At 49.2% G+C, this 23,174-nt stretch overlaps 1 protein-coding gene across 1 annotated transcript in view; it reads right to left on the minus strand.

The window, feature by feature from the left end:
- Positions 1-21,936, minus strand: part of LOC144688370 (angiopoietin-1-like) — a 111,919-nt gene extending 89,983 nt beyond the window's left edge. Inside the window, exon 1 of the mRNA XM_078554840.1 lies at positions 21,622-21,936. Coding sequence (XP_078410966.1) covers positions 21,622-21,915 — 294 coding nt within the window. The 5' untranslated portion in view covers positions 21,916-21,936. The remainder of the gene's footprint in view (positions 1-21,621) is intronic.
- Between the last annotated feature and the right edge of the window lie 1,238 nt (positions 21,937-23,174).

Consider the following 23,174-nt stretch of genomic DNA (forward strand, 5'->3'; position numbering starts at 1 on the left):
CTGCTCACTGATGCCCAGTTTGAGTTCCGCTAGGGCCACTCAGCTCCTGACCTCATTACAGCCTTAGTTCAAAAATGGACAAAAGAGCTGAACTCCCGAGGTGAGGTGAGAGTGACTGCCCTTGACATCAAGGCAGCATTTGACCAAGTGTGGCATCAAGGAGCCCTAGCAAAACTGGAGTGACTGGGAATCGGGGGGATGACTCTCCACTGGTTGGAGTCATACCTAGCACAAAGGAAGGTGGTTGTAGTTGTTAGAGGTCAGTCATCTCAGCTCCAGGACATCACTGCAGGAGTTCCTCAGGGTAGTGTCCTAGGCCCAACCATCTTCAGCTACTTCACCCATGACCTTCCTTCCGTCATAAGGTCAGAAGTGGGGATGTTCGCTGATGATTGCACAATGTTCAGCACCATTTGCGACTCCTCAGATACTGAAGCAGTCCATGTCTAAATGCAGCAAGACCTGGACAATATCCAGGCTTGGGCTGACAAGTGGCAAGTAACATTCACACCACACAAGTGTCAGGCAATGACCATCTCCAACAAGAGAGAATTCAACCATTGCCCCTTGATGTTCAATGGCATTACCATCACTGAATCCCCCACTATCAACATCCTGGGGGTTACCATTGACCAGAAACTGAACTGGACCAGCCATATAAATACTGTGGCTACAAGAGCAGATCAGAGGCTAGGAATCCTATGGTGAGTAACTCACCTCCTGACTTCCCAAAGTCTGTCCACCATCGACAAGGCATAAGTCAGGAGTGTGATGGAATACTCCCCACTTGTCTGGATGAGTGCAGCTCCCACAACACTCAAGAAGCTCAGTACCATTCAGGACAAAGCAGCCCGCTTGATTGGCACCACATCCACAAACATTCACTCCCTCCACCACCAACGCACAGTAGCAGCAGTGTGTACCATCTACAAGATGCACTGCAGGAATTCACCAAGGCTCCTTAGACAGCACCTTCCAAACCCACGACCACTACCATCTAGAAGGACAAGGGCAGCAGATACATGGGAACATCACCAGCTGGAAGTTCCCCTCCAAGTCACTCACCATCATGACTTAGAAATATATCGCTGTTCCTTCACTGTCGCTGGGTTAAAATCCTGGAACTCCCTCCCTAACAGCACTGTGGATGTACCTACACCACATGGACTGCAGTGGTTCAAGAAGGCAGCTCACCACCACCTTCTCAAGGGCAATTAGGGATGGGCAATAAATGCTGGGCCCAGCCAGTGACACCCACATCCCATAAATGAATTTTAAAAATCTTCCATGACTTCTGTTTCCCTGGTCTCTGGTTCACTAACCACCATTGTGAAACTTCAGCTCTTGACATTTAGAGTAGCCCAGTGTTTCCAACTCCCCAACAAGTGGAAACAAATGGTCCAATATTCTTGGGTGCCTTTTAGGCTTTGGAATGCTAGACTTCTGCATGATTTCAGAGTTAGTTATAAATTGTGGCTTGAATATGAATGGGGTCCAGTGCCTCACATTTGACTGAAGGTTCCATTCAAATTTTATCCCAGATCCCACTGTTGATAAATTCTTGCTTACTTCAGGAATGTCTGAGTTGGAAATGATGACCCCTTTATATCCTGTTTCTGTTACTTTGGGCCATGATAGGTCAATGGGGTAACTGACCTCAGGTCGTTGGTGACCAGAGATGCTAGTCGCCAGGGATTAGAACCAGTAACTAATGACTGATGACCTTTATCTAAAATTAAACAAACAGAGCAAGTTGTAAATACTGTAGGAACTTAGCAACTCGTTCAAAGCGGAAATCTAATGAAGCATCAAAAAATATTATGGAACATGTAAGGAACACTCTCTTCACTCAGTTAATAAAGCATATCGTATCCTGGGCTTTATTAATAGGACAGGGAGGTTATGCTGAATTTATATAAGACACTGGTTAGACCTCGGCTGGAGTTTGTGTACAGTTCTGGGTGCCACATTATAGGAAGGATATGAACACATTGGAGAGAGATCAGAAGAGGTTTACAAGAATGGCTCCAGGGATGAGAAATTTCAGCTATGAGGGTAGATTGGAGAGGTTGGGACTGTTCTCCTCGGAGAGAAGGAGGCTGAGAGGAGATTTGATAGAGATGTTCAAAATTATGCGAGGGCTGGACAGAGTAGATAGGGAGAAGCTGTTCCCGCTCGTAAAAGGATCAAGAGCAAGAGGGCACAGATTTAAAGTGATTTGCAAAAGAAGCAAATGTGACGTGAGGGAAAACGTTTTCATCCAGCGAGTGGTTCGGGTCTGGAATGCGCTGTCTGGAAGTGTGGTGGAGGCAGGTTCAATCGAGGCATTCAAGAGGGCATTGGATGGTTATTTGAATAGAAACAATGTGCAGGGGTATGGGGAAAAGGCAGGGCAATGGCACTAGGTCATAATGCTCTTTTGGATAGCTAGTGCAAACATGATGGACCGAATGGCCTCCTTCTGTGCTGTTAAAATTCTGTGATTCTGTGAACTAACCACCAACACCACCGCCCGGTCACCCTTAAACTCAAACCCTAAACTCCAAACCCAACCACTCCTCCAAAAATAATCCTACCAAACATCACTGAAAACCTGCTGGAAACTTACAAGAAATAACATTAACCACCCAGTGCCCAAGGTGTTCAGATACCGGGTACCTGATCAAAATATCAATGGACGCATTAAGGCTAAAAAGGATAACAAAACGTTAACAGCTCCATTAAAATAGTGAGAAAATCTTGACATCACCAACTCCCAGGTCTAAGTCATTTCTGTTATGAGTAACAGGATCCCAACACTAACCTCTACGGTATGACACACCACTCTAACAATCAGTATACTCCAACCAGGAGATGGGTGATGGAAATGCTGAATGCAACTGTATAGTGTTTCCAAAATTAATAAAATAATTCCTACTTTGTTCAGTGGTATGTTTTAATAAAACCTTGGGGTCCTTCCCTCTGTGTTTGTCCCTCTGACCCTCTGGGCCTTTCCTCTAGGTCTGCTGCTCAAAGTCTGTCTCTCTGCATCCATCCCTCTCGATCTGTCCCTCTGAGTTTGTTTCTCTCTCTCTTTCTCTCCCTCTCTCTCTCTGTGTCTCATTGGGTGTGTGTATGTGTGTGTATGTGTGTCTCCCTCTCTCTCCCTGTGCGGCCCTCTGTATCTAGCCCTCTGGGTTTCTCTCTCATACTCTCTCTCTCTCTCTCCCACTCTGTTGTCCCTTTATGCCTGTCTGTCTGGATCTCTCGCTCTGATTTCCAGCTCTGTTTCAATAAAGATGTTTATGTTTTGGGGGTCTGATGCTTTAAACCCATCTCGATTCGGTCTGAAGATTAAATATAATCTCCATGAAGCAGCCAGACATCGCCAGAACATTATTTTTATCGCTGGATTTTATTGAAATTGAATTTGACTATTATATCTGGAGTTTTGGATCATGTTTTTGAGTTTATTGCAATGGCCACATTTAATTTTAATATTAATATTAAAACTGATATTAAAGCTGATATTAAAACTTAGCCAGCGTGTGTATAAAATGGAGAAAAAGAAATGGGAATACAGTAAAAGGTAATGTCGGAACATTAATTCCCCTAGTTTAAACCAGCTGTTCCATGTTTGCAAAAGATCATTAAACCCCCTGCCCAGTCTTAAAACCTCCCGAGCTGGCTCATATCAAACTGCACAATCTACTTTGTTGAGTTCATTATATTGGTGCAATAGTTCCAAAACAGTGTAATAGGACTTGCTAGGAAAAGAAATAATGAAGAATTAAGTGGCTTTAATTTACGAGAAGTGTGATTTCAACCAGCAGCTTGTTAAACTGCTGGAGCCCAGGTTGTGGTTAGCTGAGACCAGTCCCAGCAGATGAGAGGAAAATGCTTACAGAGACTGCTCTGTATGTGTGTGAGGGAGAGAGCGGGAGAGAGAGAGAGAGCGAGCGAGCGAGTGAGTGAGTGAGAGGGATTGTGAGAGAGTGAGTGACAGACAGACAGAGGGTGTGTGTGTGAGTGAGAGGGATTGTGAGGGTGTGTGATTGGGAGAATGTGTGTGAGACATTGAGAAAGCGAAGATGATTGAGAGAATTTAGTGAGACATTGAGACAGTGAAGGTGAGTGAGAGAATATGAGGGAGCAAAATTGTGAGATCTGAGAATTGTGGAGTGAGTCAGAAAATATGAGAGAGTGCACATGAGTATGAGAATACAGGGGTGTGAATGTGGGTGTGTGTGTGTGTGGGCGGGGGAGTGTGTGAGCGATGAAGTGTGTGGGTGGGGGGAGTGTGTGGATGGGGGTGAGTGTGTGGGTGGGGGTGAGTGTGTGGGTGGGGGGGAGTGTGTGGGTGGGGGGGAGTGTGTGGGAGCAGGAGGGGGGGTGAGTGTGTGGGTGGGGGTGAGCGTGTGGGTGGGGGTGAGCGTGTGGGTGGGGGTGAGCGTGTGGGTGGGGGGGGAGTGTGTGGGTGGGGGTGAGCGTGTGGGTGGGGGGGAGTGTGTGGGTTCAGGTGGAGGGGGGAGTGTGTGGGTGGGGGTGAGCGTGTGGGTGGGGGGGAGTGTGTGGGTTCAGGTGGAGGGGGGAGTGTGTGGGAGCAGGTGGGGGGGGTGAGCGTGTGGGTGGGGGTGAGCGTGTGGGTGGGGGGGGAGTGTGTGGGTGGGGGTGAGCGTGTGGGTGGGGGTGAGCATGTGGGTGGGGGGGAGTGTGTGGGTTCAGGTGGAGGGGGGAGTGTGTGGGAGCAGGTGGGGGGGGTGAGCGTGTGGGTGGGGGTGAGCGTGTGGGTGGGGGTGAGCGTGTGGGTGGGGGGGAGTGTGTGGGTTCAGGTGGAGGGGGGTGAGCGTGTGGGTGGGGGTGAGCGTGTGGGTTGGGGTGAGCGTGTGGGTGGGGGGGAGTGTGTGGGTTCAGGTGGAGGGGGGAGTGTGTGGGAGCAGGTGGGGGGTTGAGCGTGTGGGTGGGGGTGAGCATGTGGGTGGGGGTGAGTGTGTGGGTGGGGGTGAGCGTGTGGGTGAGGGGGAGTGTGTGGGTTCAGGTGGAGGGGGGAGTGTGTGGGAGCAGGTGGGGGGGGTGAGTGTGTGAGTGGGGGTGAGCGTGTGGGTGGGGGTGAGCGTGTGGGTGGGGGTGAGCATGTGGGTGGGGGGGAGCACGTGGGTGGGGGTGAGCGTGTGTGTGGGGGTGAGCGTGTGGGTGGGGGTGAGCGTGTGGGTGGGGGGGAGCGTGTGGGTGGGGGGGAGCGGGTGGGGGAGCGGGCGGGGGAGCGTGTGGGTGAGCGTGTGGGTGAGCGTGTGGGTGACTGGGTGGGTGAGCGGGTGGGGGAGCGGGTGGGTGAGCGTGTGGGGGGAATTTGTGGGTGGGGGGAGTTTGTGGGTGAGCGGGGGTGGGGGGGAGAGTGTGAGTGCGGGGGTGGGGGGAGAGTGTGAGTGTGTGGGTGGGGGGAGTGTGTGGGTGGGGGGAGTGTGTGGGTGTGGGGAGTGTGTGGGTGTGGGTGGGTGGGGGGAGTGTGTGGGTGGGGGGAGTGTGTGGGTGTGGGGAGTGTGTGGGGAGTGTGTGGGTGTGGGGAGTGTGTGGGTGTGGGGAGTGTGTGGGTGTGGGTGGGTGGGGGGAGTGTGTGGGTGGGGGGAGTGTGTGGGTGTGGGGAGTGTGTGGGGAGTGTGTGGGTGTGGGGAGTGTGTGGGTGTGGGGAGTGTGTGGGAGTGGGGAGTGTGTGGGTGTGGGTGGGTGGGGGGAGTGTGTGGGTGTGGGGAGTGTGTGGGGAGTGTGTGGGTGTGGGTGGGTGGGGGGAGTGTGTGGGTGTGGGGAGTGTGTGGGGAGTGTGTGGGTGTGGGGAGTGTGTGGGTGTGGGGAGTGTGTGGGTGTGGGTGGGTGGGGGGAGTGTGTGGGTGTGGGGAGTGTGTGGGGAGTGTGTGGGTGTGGGGAGTGTGTGGGTGTGGGGAGTGTGTGGGCGTGGGGAGTGTGTGGGTGGGAGGAGTATGTGGGTGTGGGTGGGGAGAGTGTGTGGGTGTGGGTGGGGAGAGTGTGTGGGTGTGGGTGGGGAGAGTGTGTGGGTTGGGAGAGTGTGTGTGTTGGGTGTGGGTGGGGAGAATGTGTGGGTTGGGTGTGGGTGGGGAGAGTGTGAGTGTGTGGGTGGGGAGAGTGTGTGGGTGGGGGAGTGTGTGGGTGAGCGGGTGAGTGTGTGGGTGAGCGGGTGGGGGTGTGGATGAGGGGACACTGAGCTATCTTTTCTCAATCTGCTCAGCTCAACTAATGTAAATGAGTTGATTTCCTCTCCCCACCCATCACCAACCCCTTGCCTGGGCACAGGTCTGGCAGAGGTGCCTAAGTGCAGTCTCAGCAGGCTGGGCTCAACATTTCCCTGACAAACATCCCACCCAAGGCTCTGAAGCCGGGGAGGCAATTTGTCCACCACTTCAGGGAATGGCTGCTGCCTCTGGGGCCTGTCTGTGTTTCTGCTGAGGTCAGACAGGACACTTACTGTCCGCCCCTCTCAGCCCCTCTCAGCCCCCCTCAGCCCCTCTCAGCCCCCCTCAGCCCCCCTCAGCCCCTCTGAGGTTTGTTTGTCCTGGACATTAGGTGTTTGGGGCAGGGCAGGGGGCGGGGAAGTTGGTTGAGGAGAATCGGCCTCCTGTATTATGCCTCGTCCAATAGGAATGTAAACCAAAGAGGCAGCCAATCCGCCAACATCATAGCTAAACCAGCAACTAATGTGTATATTCGTATGTACGTTTGTGTCTGTCTCCTGTCACCACCGCCAGTGAAACTCAGCCTCAGTCATTCAATCTGCGATTGGGGTTCCCCAGAATAACATTTCAATACAAAGGGGACTACAACCCCACAAGGGACCTCCGCCCTTGTCCAATTCTGGCCTTTGAAGCATCCACAATTTTTATTGCCTTGCGTTGGTGACCATGTATCCAGCTGTCTGGGCCCTAAGCTTTAGAATTCTCCCCCTCTGCCTCTATACCTCTCATTCCTCCTTCAAAACATTCTTTTAAATCTATCTCTTTTAGCAACCTTTTGGTCCACCAGGGGCTCGGTTTTTATTCGTTCTGGCAATGTAAGCGATGTTGGCAAGGCCAGCATGTGTTGCCCATTCCTAGTTGGCCTTCAGGAGGTGGTGGTTAGCTGCCTTCTTGATCTGCTAGAGTTTATGTGGTGTAGGTACACCCACAGTGCTGTTAGGGAGGGAGTTCCAGGATTTTGACCCAGCGACAGTGAAGGAACGGCGATATATTTCCAAGTCAGGATGGTGAGTGACTTGGAGGGGAACTTCCAATGTGATGAACACCCCAATCACAGAAAATGGTTCATCTTCAAGGGCTAAGAACGTTCTGGAAGAATTTGTGTTTTAAAAAACACTGTTTCTTAAAGGGTTAATGCAAAAACTCCGATTGCTTTTCTTGGAAGAGTCATCCATTTACAGGAAAAGGTAGTTAAGATGTTTTAAAGAAGTTGGAAACCTCTTGATCCTAGTGGACTGTTTACAAAAGGGGGCACATGGTAGTTTATGGCTTAAGAAAGGAAAAAAACAATGCCTGGAAGTGTGTTTAAAAGTTGGTTTCAGTTTTGCTTTGAGAAGAAGGACCAACTGCTTGTGAAGGAAGACAGCAGCCTTTTTGCAGTCCAGAGCTGGTCCACAGTCGGAAGTGAATATAAGCTGCTCCTAAGTTGCACTACGTGCTGGAATAGAGTATGTACAGGTGTTCCTCGAGTCCACCTGAAAAGAAGTGCGAGAGCCATCGAATATTTCGCAGATCAGCATTGAGACACCAACCATATAACCCGGATGCCATTTCAAGGACTCCACCATCTTTCCTTTTCCCTTGAACCATTGACTTTTAACCTTTGGCAGAGCTCCTGTACTTTTATTGTGTGTGTACGTGTGTCCTATGATATGTCAAAAGTGTAATTGGTATAATTTCATATTCCACACTATAGTAATAAGCTTTGACTTTCTGTTTGGCAAGACTGGTTTTATAATAAACTAATAAGTTTGGTGTTTATTGAAAGAAGCCTGGTTAAAGCCTCTCTCATTCTGGGTAACAGTAGAGAAGGTAAACAATTGGCCATTTTGGTGAGTCAATCAAACTGTTAAACTAATGGTACGACCTGTGGAGCAGTTGGGCTAGTCTGACTGCGCACTCCTCCCCTCCCAGTAGTAACATTATTCCAAAACATCTGCTGCCCCTGTCCTTCTAGGTGGTAGAGGTCACGGGTTTGGAAGGTATCTGTGGAAGGAGCCTAGATGAGTTCTTGAAGTGCATCTTGTCGATGGTACATACTGCTGCTACTGTGCGTCAGTGGTGGAGGGAGTGCATATTTACAGTGGTGGATGGGGTGCTAATCAAGCAGGGCTGCTTTGTCCTGGAAGTGTTGAGCTTCTTGAGTGTTGTGGGAGCTGCACTCATCCAGGCAAGTGGAGAGTATTCCATCCCACTCCTGACTTGTGCCTTGTAGATGGTGGACAGGCTTTGAGGAGTCAGGAGGTGAGTTACTCGTTGAAGAATTTCCAGCTCCTGACCTCAGTATTTATATGGCTGGCCCAGTTCTTGTCAATGGTAACCCCCAGGTTGTTGATAGTGGGGGATTCAGTGATGGTAATGTCATTGAACATCAAGGGGAGAAGGTTAGGTTTCCTCTTGTTGAAGATGGTTATTGCCTGACACTTGTTACTGTTAATTTTTCTTGGATAACTGCTCCTGTGAAGAACCATGGCAAGTTTTTATTTCTAAAAAGGCTGTAAAAAAGGAGACTTGCTATTGAAGCTTTTCATCTGGCACTCATCAGGACAGATGCAAGAATACCAAATCTCAAAAGGAGCAACAATTTATACTGCATGAGAAAAGGGTGCTGATTGGTTGGCAAGTTGATTCTGGTTAAGGTGTTGCCATGGAGATGCACAGGGAGCTGTTGTCTGCCATGCTGATGCTCCAGATGTAAATAAGGAAGGCAAGTGTTGTGCTAAATTTTGTTACAAAGAGATTGAGTAAAAGAGTAAAGAAGTCTTATTGCAATAATACAGGGCATGGGGAGACCACGCGTTGGAGTACTGTGTACAATTTAATTCTCTTTACCTAAGGAAGGACATACTTAGCTTAGAGGGAGTATAACAAAGGTTGACTAAACCTATTCCTGGGAGGAGGGGATTGTCCTATGAGGAGAGAGAGAGTATATACAAGGTTGAGGTTAACAGAATGAGATGTGATCTAACTGATGTAAAATTCTTAGGGGGCTTTGACAGGTTAGATGCTGGGAGATGTTTCACCTTGCTGGAAAATCTAAGGTTCAATCTCAGGATAAAGGTTTGGCCATTTAAGAATGAGATGGGGAGAAATGTCTTCTCTCAGAGAGTTGTGAGTCTTTGGAATCCTCTACTCCAGAGAGCTGTGGATGCTCAGTCGTTGGGCATATTCAAGAGAGAGACCGATTAGATTTATAGATTATTAAGGGAATCAAGGGATAGGGGGTGGAGTGGGAAATTGGAGTTTAGGTAGAAGATCAACCATGACTTTGTTGAAAGGTGGAGCAGGCTCGAAGGGCCGAATGGCCTACTCCTGCTCCTATTCCTTATGTTCTCGTGAATTATCCCGGAACTAGTGGGATAACTGAAGCCATTCTCCATCACGTTGCACTATTGCGCATGCTTAGCAAATCAACTGGTAATGGCAGATTCCTGATACACAATTCACCAGGAAATAACCCTGCTTCTATTTAGTCTGTGGGATTGGAGCAGACCAGCTGTCTTCCCACCAATCAAACTGATTTGCGCTGTCTGGGTTTCACCTCTGAAGCCGCTTGATTGGACGCAGTGCAGGAAGCAGAGCAAACAGCGAGGAACATTAAATACAAACAGGGACGGGAACCAGCGCCTGAAATATGTCTTCCCAAACATGTTCTCCTTTCAAACAGAGTAGGACCCCTTTCCCAGGAATAAGTTTAGAGGATTACCATCCGACTGAGGTCTGGGTGAGAGCCTTTTATCTGATGTTCAACTTAAGGGTGCCATTTAACTGAAAGATTAGATTTAAATTATAATCAGCAAACTTTAACAATCCACGGTTAAAACAAGCAGTGGCTTAAATTGGCAAGAAGTCAATAACCATTAAACATTTGCATTAACAATGTGGGTTATGGCATTTTAAGGCCTCGGTATATTTTGGGGAGAAGTTGGGGAGCGAAGCTTACGTGAAAGTATATTTATAAATTTTCTCCATTATTTTTTTTATGTATACTTTAAATAAACCAGTCAAGGAACTACACAGAGGGTAAACACTGTACTCCCTATAATCACTGCACCTGATTTATAATATAGAATCATAGAATGAAACAGCACAGAAAGAGGCCATTCGGCCCATCGTGCCTGTGCCAACTATTTGAAACAGCCATCCGATTAGTCCCTCTCTCCTGCTCTCTCTCCACAGGCCTGCATTTATTTTTTATTTTTCAAGCAATCTCTTTTGAAAGTTATTATTGAATCTGCTTCCACCATCATTTGAGACAGAGCATTCCAGATCATTAGAATTTTTAAAAAAAATCTGTTTCCTCATGTCATTTCTGACTCTTTTGCCAAAAACATTAAATCTGCATCTCCCAGTTACCGGCCCTTCTGTCACTGGAGACAATTCCTTCTGATTAACTCTACCAAAAATGTTCAAGATTTTGAACACGATGAAATTCAACCCCTTCACCTTCTTTATTGTAAGGGGAGCAACTCCTGTTTCTCTGTTCCCTCTGTGTAACTGAGATTATTCACCCCTGGAAGCGATCTAGTAATAGTAATTAAATCGTTCAAAGGAACACTGAAAACCTCTCTCTAGTGTCCAATCTGTTGCCATGCCCACTGATGATGTAATTCTGTTTCTCCGCTCTGGGGAAAGATGTGTTACTATTCATACAAGAGGGAAGAAAAGATTTGCTTTTCCAGAGCACCTTTCAGGACCTCAGGAAGCCCCAAAGCATTTCACAGCCAATGAAATACTTTTGAAGTGTAGTCACTGGTGTAATGTTGGAAATGTAGCAGCCAATTTGTGCGCAGCAAGCTCCTACAAATAGTTTTGGTGATGAAAGCTCTGATGCCTAGTGCCATGGGGTCTCTTTTGTTTACATCCATTTGAGAGGTTTAACACCTCACCTGAAAGACCCTCACCTGAAAGACCCTCACCTGAAAGACCCTCACCTGAAAGACCCTCACCTGAAAGACCCTCAGAGTGAAGCAGAACATCAGCCCAGTTGAGGAGCTCCAGACTGTGGCGATGTTAAACGTACAGCTCTCTGACTTGGAGGCTCTTGTACGACTAACCAAGCAGTGAAACCCAAGGAGCTTCAAAGGACTTTTAACAAACAAATTTGATACTGAGCAACGTAGGGAGGCATTAGGACAAAAACCGAAAGTTTAGCCAGAGAGGTTGATGTAATGGAGTGTCTTAAAGGATGAAAAAGAGGGGGGAGAGGCTTAGGGAGGGAGTTTGAAAGCTTAGGCCCAGATAGCTGAGCGCATGGCTGCCAATAATGGAGGGAAAGTAATCGGGGATACGCTAGAGGTTAGTACTGGAAGAACACACAGATCTCAGGTTTATTAATGATTATCATATTCATGAGCTCTAGTTTTAGCCTCCCCTGCAAGTCAAAGAAATGTGACTGATCAGCACGATTTCACTGAGGAAGCAGGGCCCCTCGGCAATGCCTGGATGGATTCTGTTTGTCACATAGAATTACATTGAGTTTATAGCTCAGAAACAGACCATTCAGCCCAACTGGCTCGTGTTGTGCATATGCTCCCCCCATGAACCTCCTCCCACCCTGCTTCGTCTCACTCCATCGACAGATCTTCTATTCCTTTCTCCCTCATGTGTTCATCTCACTTCTCCTTTAATAGTATCTATGCTCTTCACCTTAGCCACTCCCTGTGCTAGCAAGTTCCACATTCTAACCGATCCCTGAGTAAAGAAGTTCCTCCTGAATTCCCTTTTGGATTTATTAGCGACTACTTTATATTTATGAGCCCTAGTTTCAGTCTCCGTCACAAGTGGAAACAAGTGGCAATGTTTGGTTTTAATATTTCTGCTGCTCATTAAAGGGTTAAGTGTCAGTGTCAATTGGTTGAATCTGAGCAGTAGGAAATCCTAACACCTGTCTCACATCAGGCCTGGTGAATACCATGTGTTATTATCTAGCTTCCCTATAAATGTGTCGAAGTATGTTTGTTATCTACATGGGGCAATCTTGATGGTGTCAGCGCCAAAAGACAATGGTCTGAGCGCCAAAGCAGGTCAGTTATTTGTTGTAACAGGTTCAATTCACCACTGACAGCTCTTATCACAGACAGGACAAAGCAGCCCGCTTGATTGGCACCCCATCCACAGACATTCACTCCCTCCACCACCGACGCACAGTAGCAGCAGTGTGTACCATCTACAAGATGCACTGCAGGAATTCACCAAGACTCCTTAGTCAGCATCTTCCAAATATATGACCACTACCATCTAGGAGGACAAGGGCAGCAGATAGATGGGAACACCACCACCTGGAAGTTCCTCTCCAAGTCACTCACCATCCTGACTTGGAAATATATCACTGTTCCTTCACTTTCGCTGGGTCAAAATCCTGGAACTCCCTCCCTAACAGCACTGTGGGTGTACCTACACCACATGGACTGCAGCGGTTCAAGAAGGCAGCTCACCACCAAGGGCAATTGGGGATGGGCAATAAATGCTGGCCTAGCCAGCAATGCCCACACCCCGTGAACGAACGAAACAAATTGATGCAGGAACAGATCCCAGGGCCAGATGCTGCATTATTCCCTGTCAGAGTCTGATCCACTTGCTTCTATTTTTCTTTTTCCTCCCTTCTCTATCCTCTTCTGTTTCCTCTTCTTTCTTACCTCTTTCATTCCTTCTCTTCTCTTTCCCTCTGCTTAGAATATCAAAGGTTAAGTGATGATTTGATTGAGGTTTTTAAGATCTTAAAAGCAATTGACAACATAGATAGAAAGAAACATTTCCCTTTGGTTGGGGGAGTCCGGGACAAAAGGCCATTACGTTAAAATCACAGCCCAGCCATTCCGGAGAGAATTTTGGAAACATGTTCTTCACACAAAGAGTGGTAAAAATATGAAACTGTGTCTCTCAAGAATCAGTAAATGCCAGCGCTCAGTTAATAATTTTAAACCTGAGATTGATACTTTTGCCAGACTCGGGTAAGAAAGAATATGGGGATAACGCAGGTGAATGGAGTTAAGATACAGATCAGCCGTATCATTGAATGGTGTTACAGACTCGAGGGGTTCAATGGTCTCCCCATGTTCCCATTCTCCATGACCTTGCACACACAGTTGCTCATTACACCTTTCCAGTTTGCAGTGTCAGAATTGAAAGTTTCACGAGCGACTTGCAAACCATTTTTAAAAACTGAGCCTATGTCAGTCTGGATATTACACACATCATGAGCGGAATACAAAACACAGGCTCTTGGAGCTGTTTAACACTCTGGTTAAACCCTCAGATTGGGCGTTGAGCTTGTTTTGGATCAATCAGTATCGCAAAGTGAAGCTCACAGAGTGTGACACCACACCAATCAGGTTGCTTAACCCACTCGCATCTCACAGTGCAAAGCCTCTCCATGTAACTGCCCTCTCACTCTCCGATGTGATGTACCTCCCTCATCACAAACCTGCCTGAAAACCCGAGCTGGTCAAAAATGTTCCTTTCATTAGAAGGCAACTAATAAACAGGCCAGACAAAGCACTGAGTGGACCTCTTCCTGATCACATGTGGGGCCTGGGAAGAAAGTTTCCCCACCCATTACCTGCAATTGCATATGACAACCACACGTCAAAACTCATTCATCTTTTACTGAGGTTAAGATAAGGAGGGTTAGGAACCAATTGAGTTTAGACCCAGATCAGCCACGATCTAATCGAATTGCAGAGCAGGCTCGAGGGGCTGAATGGCCTCCTCCCGTTCCTTTGTTCATTCACTGTGAAATGCTGAGCATGTGAAAGGTCTTAACAGAAATGCAAGATCTTTCCATCTTCGAGTGACGCACTGGAGGATTGGGTAAAGTACAGCAACTAAATGCAGTGCCTTCAGGCAATGGAGAGAGCAACTGGGGAGAAGAAAGGACCCGAACAGACCTGAACCAACCAGAAGAGACCCATCGCCTCCTCGACTTTTACCCCCCTGCACTTGGTTATGAGTGGCCTCGGAGGGCATCTCTGAAAGGTCAATTAATCTGCCTTTGGCTTCTTGCCTAAGACTAAGACTTCAGTCGCTTCCTATTTTCAAGTGTTATGTTGCACTTGTGTCAGCTGTGACTCCGTTGGTGGTGGTGTCACCTCTGAGTCAGAAAGCTTAGAGTTAGCTGAGGCTCCCCGTGCAGGATGAGGGAGTGCAGCACTGCCAGAGGTGCCATTTTTGAGATGAGAATAGTAAACCCGGGTCCTGCCTGCCCCCTCAGGTGGATATTAAAGATCCTCTGCACTACTAGAAGAGCAGAGGAGTTCTCCCTCCTGTCTACACCAATATTTATCACTAAAACAGGTTGTCTGGTCGTTTATCTCACTGCTGTTTGTGGGACCCGTCTGTGTGCAAATTGGCTGCCACACTTCCTACATTACTCAGTGACTAGTTTCACCATTTCATTAGTTGTAAAGTGGCTTGGGATGTTGTGAGGTCAGGAGTGGTGCTATAGAAATGTAAATTCTTTCCTGACATATTGGTTCCCCTCTCTCACAGACTGATGGCTTGTTTCTTATTTTCATCAGTGCTTTTTAACAAAAAAACTACTCTCGAGGTGAATGTGACGCTGTCCTTCCCAACCTAAACCCCCAACCCCAATCCCTGCCACCCTTTCCGCATCCCACCCCCCCAACCCCCGGCACCCTCCCCCACCCCCGCCACCCTCCCCCACCCCCCGCCACCCTCCCCCACCCCCCGGCACCCTCCCCCACCCCCGCCACCCTCCCCCACCCCCCGCCACCCTCCCCCACCCCCCGGCACCCTCCCCCACCCCCCGGCACCCTCTCCCCCACCCCCTGGCACCCTCTCCCCGCACCCCACACATTCCTTTTGCTGTTTTCCCAGTGGAACCTCATGAGAGACAGACTACGAGGATCAGGTAGTTTGATGACTGGCTGGAGGAGTTCCTGTATTCAGAAATCCCTCTAAATCTCCAGTTTGATGATCCTTACTGTAATTTTCTTTCCTTCTTTGTGTGTGTGCTAACAGTTGAAGGATTTTACTGTTCTTAAAAACGTCTCCATTTATATTTAGAATTGGCAAGGCATTTTATGAAGATTTCAGGTCAGTACTTTTGACACTGCTCTATATCCCAGTGTGGAGCTGTCTCTGGTTCCCATTAAGCAGCACATCTGACCCTTCAGCAGGCCAACTCTTTTCCCCATTAATTTAGATCAGTGCAATTTCTCAAACTACCACACACTGCTTAACCTAGAGCTAAAGGCAGGCCTGTGTGATGTTCCCAGGGACCCTGAGCTGGTTTGAGAAGTGTAACAGACACTCCCGTCCAGCGCCCTTCAATGTGAGAGGTGATTCCTGACTGAGAGGAGTCACCATCCTGAATTTCAGCTCCCCTTGAGCAGGCTTCTGGGTTTCCACAGGGCAGGATAATTACAATTGAAAGTCAGTGCCTGCATTCACACTGTCACATATTCCCTCACATTCTACAAATACTTAGTATGAGAATTCTGCAACTCCTGAACCCAGATCAAAGACTGTCAGCAGGAGTTTTCTGTGTCTAAAGATGGGCGTTCATACAAATACAAACACACCTCTGGTTACACATTTGGCCCGGCAATTTTAAAAGTTTTAAATTATCATCCTTGTTTTCAAATCCCGCTATGCCATGGCCTTGGTCCTCTCTATCTCTGTAATCTCTCTATCCCTGTAATCTCCTATCTCTGTAATCTCTCTATCCCTGTAATCTCCTATCTCTGTAATCTCTATCTCTGTAATCTCTCTATCTCTGTAATCTCTCTATCTCTGTAATCTCTCTATCTCTGTAATCTCTTAGCTCTGTAATCTCTATCTCTGTAATCTCTCTATCTCTGTAATCTCCTATCTCTGTAATCTCTATCTCTGTAATCTCTCTATCTCTGTAATCTCTATCTCTGTAATCTCCTATCTCTGTAATCTCTATCTCTGTAATCTCTATCTCTGTAATCTCTATCTCTGTAAACTCTCTATCTCTGTAATCTCTCTATCTCTGTAATCTCCTATCTCTGTAATCTCTATCTCTGTAATCTCTCTATCTCTGTAATCTCTATCTCTGTAATCTCCTATCTCTGTAATCTCTATCTCTGTAATCTCTATCTCTGTAAACTCTCTATCTCTGTAATCTCTCTATCTCTGTAATCTCTATCTCTGTAATCTCTCTATCTCTGTAATCTCCTATCTCTGTAATCTCTATCTCTGTAATCTCTCTATCTCTGTAATCTCTATCTCTGTAATCTCTATCTCTGTAAACTCTCTATCTCTGTAATCTCTATCTCTGTAATCTCTCTATCTCTGTAATCTCTCTATCTCTGTAAGATCTCTATCTCTGTAATCTCCTCCAGCCCTTTAACCCTCTGACATTTCTGAGCTCATCTATTTCTGACCTCTTGAGCATCCCTGATTTTAATCACTCCACCATTGCTTTAGGCTATTTGGACCCTAAGCTCTGGAATTCCCTCCCTATACCTCTCTAATAGCTCCTCGTGTGGCCCAGTGGTCAAATTCTTTTTGATAATACTCCTGCGAATCTCCATGGGACATTTTACTGCATTAAAGGTGCTAGATAAACATAAGTTGTTGTTGTTATGTTGGTGTTCAAGTCTCAATCAGGGTCAGTATTTAATCAATTCCACTATCGGTTGTGGAATTAAGCATCTCCCCCACCCACTCCGCCCATTCCCAATCCTTCAGATGGTCCATTCCTACACTTCTGTCTGCCCCTCAATCTTCAGCTGTTAGGCTATCTCCATCCATCTGCAACCCACCCACCCTTCATTCACCGCCCCCCATGCCTGAGGCACAGCGGCCGTCTTTCTGTCCCTGGCACACTCTGCACAGGGGGTGACTGTGGAATAGTGGGTGGGGGTGTGATTCAGGAAGGTGTGTTTAAAGTGGATGTTGGATCTGACACACCATTAGGAAGGATGCAACCTGCAGAGAGTAAGTAACATCCACACGGACAGTCGAGAAGTCGGGGAGCTTCAGCTAAGTTTAGGCCCAAAGGTGAGGAATGTGTCGATTTGCACCACTTGTTTTTATCTCAACAGCCCATAAAAAATATATTCTCCCAACGCTTCTCACCCCCATCCTCTCTGGTGACCAATTTACTGGTGGACTAAGGCAGCTTCTTCCTCCTTGCACCGTTAGCAAAGGGTCACCTAGGCTGAGGGGCTGATTGTGGGTGACAGCCAGTGATCACCCTCTGCCTAAACCTCCTATTGCCAGGCCCCAGGCCCCTGGTACAGACTTAGGCCAGAAAGATTGGGTGATACCTCCGGGTGGAGGAGGGAAAATTGGCCTTTTGCCACCGAGGTTTTTCTGTGAATATTTTTCAGACAGAACCCTGAGGCCAAACTGAGCAGACTAGGTTCACGCGCCAGGGCTTAGGAGAATGAGAGATGACCTCACTGAAACATTCCTCAAGGGTTTGACAGGGGTAAACACAGAGATGGTCCCCCTTTGGGTGGGAGATCTAGGATACGGGTGTACATCTCATTTAGGACTGAGATGAGAAATTTCTCCCCTCAAAATGCTCTGAATCTTTGGGCTGAATTTTCTGGCTGACGTGCGGGTGGTGGAGCCCACACATCAGCGCTTAAAATGTCACACGTGCGTCCCGATGTCAGCGCGCGGCATCGCGATGTTTAGGTCGGTGCACTTGCTATGCAGCCATTAATTAAAGGCCTTGTTAAGGCCATTAAGTCAGCAATTGACGACAATTTGGAGGGGCCCGTGCGAACTCCGGGTCGGCACACGGGCCCAACGGGCAGGCGGGTAGATGATTTTTTAACAAACCTCATCCACGGGTGGGACGAGGTTTGATTTCGGATTTTAAAAAGTTTAATAAAGTTTCTGTGTACTTTATTAACATGTCCCATCTCGTGTGACATTTTCACATGAGGGGGACGTGTAAATGATTTTTTTATTTTTCTAGTTTTGAACTTTCACAGCCTTTCAGCGATCTCCCTGAGGCAGCGCTTAGCCTCAGCGAGATGCGCGCTCTTTTGTGTGCATGTGTGAAAGAGCGCACTCTCGCAGTTGGGGAATCCCCCCCTGCCCGCACAGGGAGTGCATAGCGCGTTGGGCCGGGTGTCACGCTGGGTGGGCCTTAATTGGCCCGCCCACTTAAAATGGCGGCGGGGCCCGTTTTGGCAGCGGTGATTGGCTGTCCGCTCACCGCTGAGTTGGTCGGGCCCGCCCACTGCCTGTCAAGGGCAAAATTCAGCCCTTTGGAATTCTCTTCCCCCAGAGAAGATGTGGATGCTCCATTGCAGGTCAGAGACTGATAGATTTTTGGGAATTAAGGGATTCGAGGGATGTGAGGATAATGCAGGAAGATGGAGTTGTGGCAGAAGATCAGACATGATGGTATCGCATGGTGGAGTAGGCTCGAGGGGGTCGAGGGATCTAAACCAGGAGGAATCAAACGAGAAAGATTGGGTTTATCCAGGGAAGCGGGGATTTAACCGTAGGGTAATGTCACAACAGGCGGGGCATTTAATCGGGACGGCATTAAGCAGAGGGGCATTAAACCAGGAGGGCATTAGGCAGAGCGATAATTAACCAGAAGGGCAAGAAAAAACAGCAAAAAGAGAAACCTCTTCATGATCTGAACTGGTGTTCTGCAACCTCCCTTTTCAGTGACATTGGTTATTGGATAAATGGCAGCTGAGGGAACCAGGGAGATCTCCCCCGCAATTCTCCCACATAGTGCCATGGGATCTTTTCCATCCACCCGAGAGGGCAGATGGGACCTTGTTTTCACATCTTTTCTGAGGGACGGCACCTCTGACAATGCAGCACCCCCTCAGCTCTGCACACGGGAGTGTCAGCCCCAGGTTTTGGTGTGAAAGTCTCTTGAGTGGGATTGGTGACTGGGAGGCAAGTTGCTATTGGAGTTCCTGGGACACTGGGGACAAGGAGCTCGGAATGTGCTCCCAATAAGCCGTGTGACGAGGCTTATGCCCCACATCAGAAAGACAGGCATCGCGGTTTGGGGCACAGGGTCGATTTTAACTCCCCGTGTGGTGTTGAAGACTGAAGACTTCACCTTGAGAAAACTCGGCTTCTGGTTCTGTGCTGAGCTGTGAGATTTACAATTTCCCAACTTAAAGATTTTATCCGTTTAAAAATATTAACTCCCTACTGGAAAAATCAAACCGAAACGTATTTGGCTGTAGATGCTACAGATTGGCAATCACAGCTGGATTGTCACTCCGCTCCCAGTTACTTACCTCGAAATACAGCTGCACCTTTCACACCCAACCTCCCGGCTTGGACCAGTGAGAGAGATGCCCTGCAGCAGACCCTTTATCGAGCAGAGTCGGAGTATGGAAGCTGCACGCCTTTATTTTAATGGACTAGCTGCTGTAAAGCAGGTAGGTTTAAAACTCCAGCCGCTATGAGAAGCCAGGGAGAAGGTAAGTGTATTGGGTAAGTGGGCAGGATTTGGGGGGGGTCAGGGTGGTCCGGCAGTCGGGGGCTGGTCACTGGGGGTCGGGGGGGGTGGTGGGGGGGGGTGCTCAGCGGGTAGGGGAGGACCGAGTGGTTAGTGGGGGGGGCTCAGGTGCTCATTGGGTGCGCTGGTCAGTTCGGGGTGGTTGGGTGGTCAGTGGGGCAGGTGGTCAGTTGGTGGGGGGGCTTGGGTGGTCAATGAGGGGGTTGGGTGGTCAGTGGGGGGGGTTGGGGAGGGTAGTCGGGGGTGGTGGGGTAGTCGGGGGGGGGTGGGGGATAGTCAGGGGGAGAGTGTTATGGGGGGAGGTGGGGGAGTAGTCGGTGGTGGGGGGGGTTGCATGGAGGAGTAGTCAGGGGTCCTGTGAGGGGTCAAGGGTGTGGGGGACAGTCAGTCAGGGGTCCCATGGGGTATTGGGGGGGTAGTTGGGGAGTCTGGGAGGGTAGTGTTGGGGGGGGGTGGGGGTTTGGGGGTGAGGGGATTCCAGTAGGGGGTTGGGGGGTTGGGTGGGTCAGTACTAGAGTTACCCGGAAGTTAGAAGTGGTTTTAATTCTCCTGGTTGGTTTCAGTGTAAAACAGACAGAACCACCCACAGTCTGTGATTGAAATCGGAGATTCGGACGGTTCCCAGTTCAGGGCAACTGCCCAGTGGAAGTTTGATCTTCCCGGGCAATTGCTGTGCTGTCCTCACTTGGGGACCTCCGTTGGGGGAGTGGGGGGTGAGGGGGAGCAGTGCATCTTTGGAGCATCACCACCTCCCACCCCCCACCAGCCCACCAACCCCTCCCCCACCCCCCCACCCTCTCCCCGGGTACCCCCCGGAATGGATGTTATGGGCCATAAACAGGCTTCAGAGAGAGACAGGGACTGACTAATCTCCCCTGCAACTGTCGCCTTAAATAGGTTCAACAGGAAAAGCAGCCCGGGAAACCCCTGGGAGCAGAGTTATGGTGCTACCTAGACTCAGGGTGGAGCTGAAACACCTCTCCCTCCCTGGGGTGAGCTGGGAGTGACACACTGACACATATTCTCCACCAAACCCCCACATCTAGAGACACCCTCCACCAAATAAAGCATCAATTTCCCTCCTCAAACTCACCCCGAGGACCTCCCTGTCTGCACCGTCTCCTGCCTTCACCAGGCACCAGGCGCCTTAACATTCCATTCGGACAGTCACTGGCTGGTCTCACAGCCCCTGGGTTTTTCGGTTATGTCACGGGGCTAATAATCCATCACAAATTCAATCCCAGCGCAACAGGTTTGACAATTTGAATTTAGTTTCTTTTAAAAAAAATCTTGTCAGTAAAAGTGATTCAAGCTGATTCAAAAGCCCAAAGGATTCACTAAAGAAAGACTTGCATTTACGTAGCACCTTTCACGACCACCAGACCGCCCAAAGTGTTTTACCGACAATGAAATAATTTTAAAGCGTTGTCGCTGTTGGGGTGTAGGGAACGCAGCAGCCATTTTTTGCACAGCAAGATCCCACAAACAACACCCTGGGAATGAGCAGAAAGTCCTTTACCGATGTTGATCGGAGGGATAAATATTGGCCAGGGCACTGGGGAGAACTCCTCGAAACTCTCCCTAATAACACCATGGGATCTTTCACACCTGAGAGGTCAGACGGGGCCTCAGGTAAACATCTTACCTGACAGTGCAGCACTCCGTCAGTACCGCAGTGCAGTGCACCATCCTTACCCAGTCTGAGTTTATATGTGACTCCAGTCCCACACCAACATGTTTAACTCTTAACTGTCCAGCAAACCACTTGGATATACCAAATCTCCACAAAGGGTATCGAGACCATCGCCACACAGACAGCAGCAGGTTCAAGGAGAAAACCAACCACCACCTTCTCCGGGCAGTTAGGGATGAATGATAAATGGAGACCTTGCCAGTGGTACACACGTGTCAGGAAAGAATGAAACAAGAAATGGTGGATGTGGTTCTTACCTTCTGGAGCCACTGGGTGTTGTTCTCTGTGGCTGTCTCCAGATGGCGGAGTTTCTGGAGGGAGGTATTGGGCTCACTGGGTGGGGCATCCCGCTGGAGGGCATTGGTGTCGCGCTGCTCCACACTGTCTCTGCAATGCCCCGGGTCTGGAAGTACAAAGGTGTAGCTGCACTGCCCATGCTGGACACGGTGGTAGTGCCCACGTGGGCTGTCTGCTCCTCTCCGCTGGCTGCTGGAGCTCATCAGGCCGACTGGAGCCCACAGTAAATTCAGAGTGAGAGCTAGCATCCACATTCTGCCCACTCGTCCACCCACCCGTCCACCCACTCACCCACCCACCCACTCACCCACCCACCCACTCACCCACACACTCACTCACCTACCACTCCCCCACCCACTCCCCCACCCACTCGTCCACCCACTCGTCCACCCACCCGTCCACCCACTCACCTACCCACTCGTCCACCCACTCATCCACCCACCCGTCCACCCACTCACCCACTCACTCGTCCACCCACTCGTCCACCCACTCGTCCACCCACTCACCCACCCACCCACTCGTCCACCCACTCGTCCACCCACTCGTCCACCCACTCACCCACCCACCCACTCACCCACCCACCCGTCCACCCACTCACCCACCCACTCACTTACCTACCACTCACCCACCCACTCGTCCGCCCACCCACTCATCCACCCACTCACCTAGCACTCCCCCACCCACTCCCCCACCCACCCTCTCACCCACTCCCCCACCCACTCCCCCACCCACTCGTCCACCCACTCGTCCGCCCACTTGCCTACCCGCTTGCCCAATCACTCCCCAGCCTGTCTGTCCTCTCGCCCCTGCACAAGGACCCTATTTGAATGCTGTGTCTATCTCTGGTCTACCTCCACCTGTGCTCTCCCAAACACCTTCACATGGGACCCTGAGCTGGTCCTGGACTCCGAGGCTCCCTCCCTGGTATTGCAGCAACTGGTCCTGTCAGACGATCGTCAAACCCCTTTTAATCCAGTTTGCATTGCATTTAATCTCTCTCTCCCTCGCTGCTTCCCTCTGTCTGTCTCTGTGTCACTCTCTCTGTCACTGTCTCTCCTTCTCAGCCTTTGGCTCTTTGTCTCCGTTTCACTTATCCTTTATCTGTCTGTCTCTCACTCTGTCTCTCTTTGCCTCTCTTATTACCACCACCACCACCCCACCCACCTCTCTCTGTCTCTCTCTCTCTGACTCTCTCTCTTATTCTGGCTCTCTCTTTCCCTTTTCTGTTTCTATTACTCCCCCTTGCCTGTCTCTCACTCTCTACCTACCTCTCACTCTCACTGTCTCTCTCACTCACTCTTACATTTTCCCTGTCTCTCTCTCTCACTCTCACGCTCCTTCTGTTTATCTATCTTTCTCTCTCTGTCTCTCTGTCCCTCTGTCTGTGCCTGTCTCTCTCTCTCTCTGTAACAGTCACAGCCAATCCTCAAGTGAAACTGTGAAAAGCCAGTCCGTGAGCAACAGAAAAAGCTCCCCTATGATTTTTCAAAGTTTCCTCCTGCAGCCAGTGAAG

Source organism: Cetorhinus maximus, chromosome 13 (assembly GCF_964194155.1).
Source record: "Cetorhinus maximus chromosome 13, sCetMax3.hap1.1, whole genome shotgun sequence".
Taxonomy (NCBI): domain Eukaryota; kingdom Metazoa; phylum Chordata; class Chondrichthyes; order Lamniformes; family Cetorhinidae; genus Cetorhinus; species Cetorhinus maximus.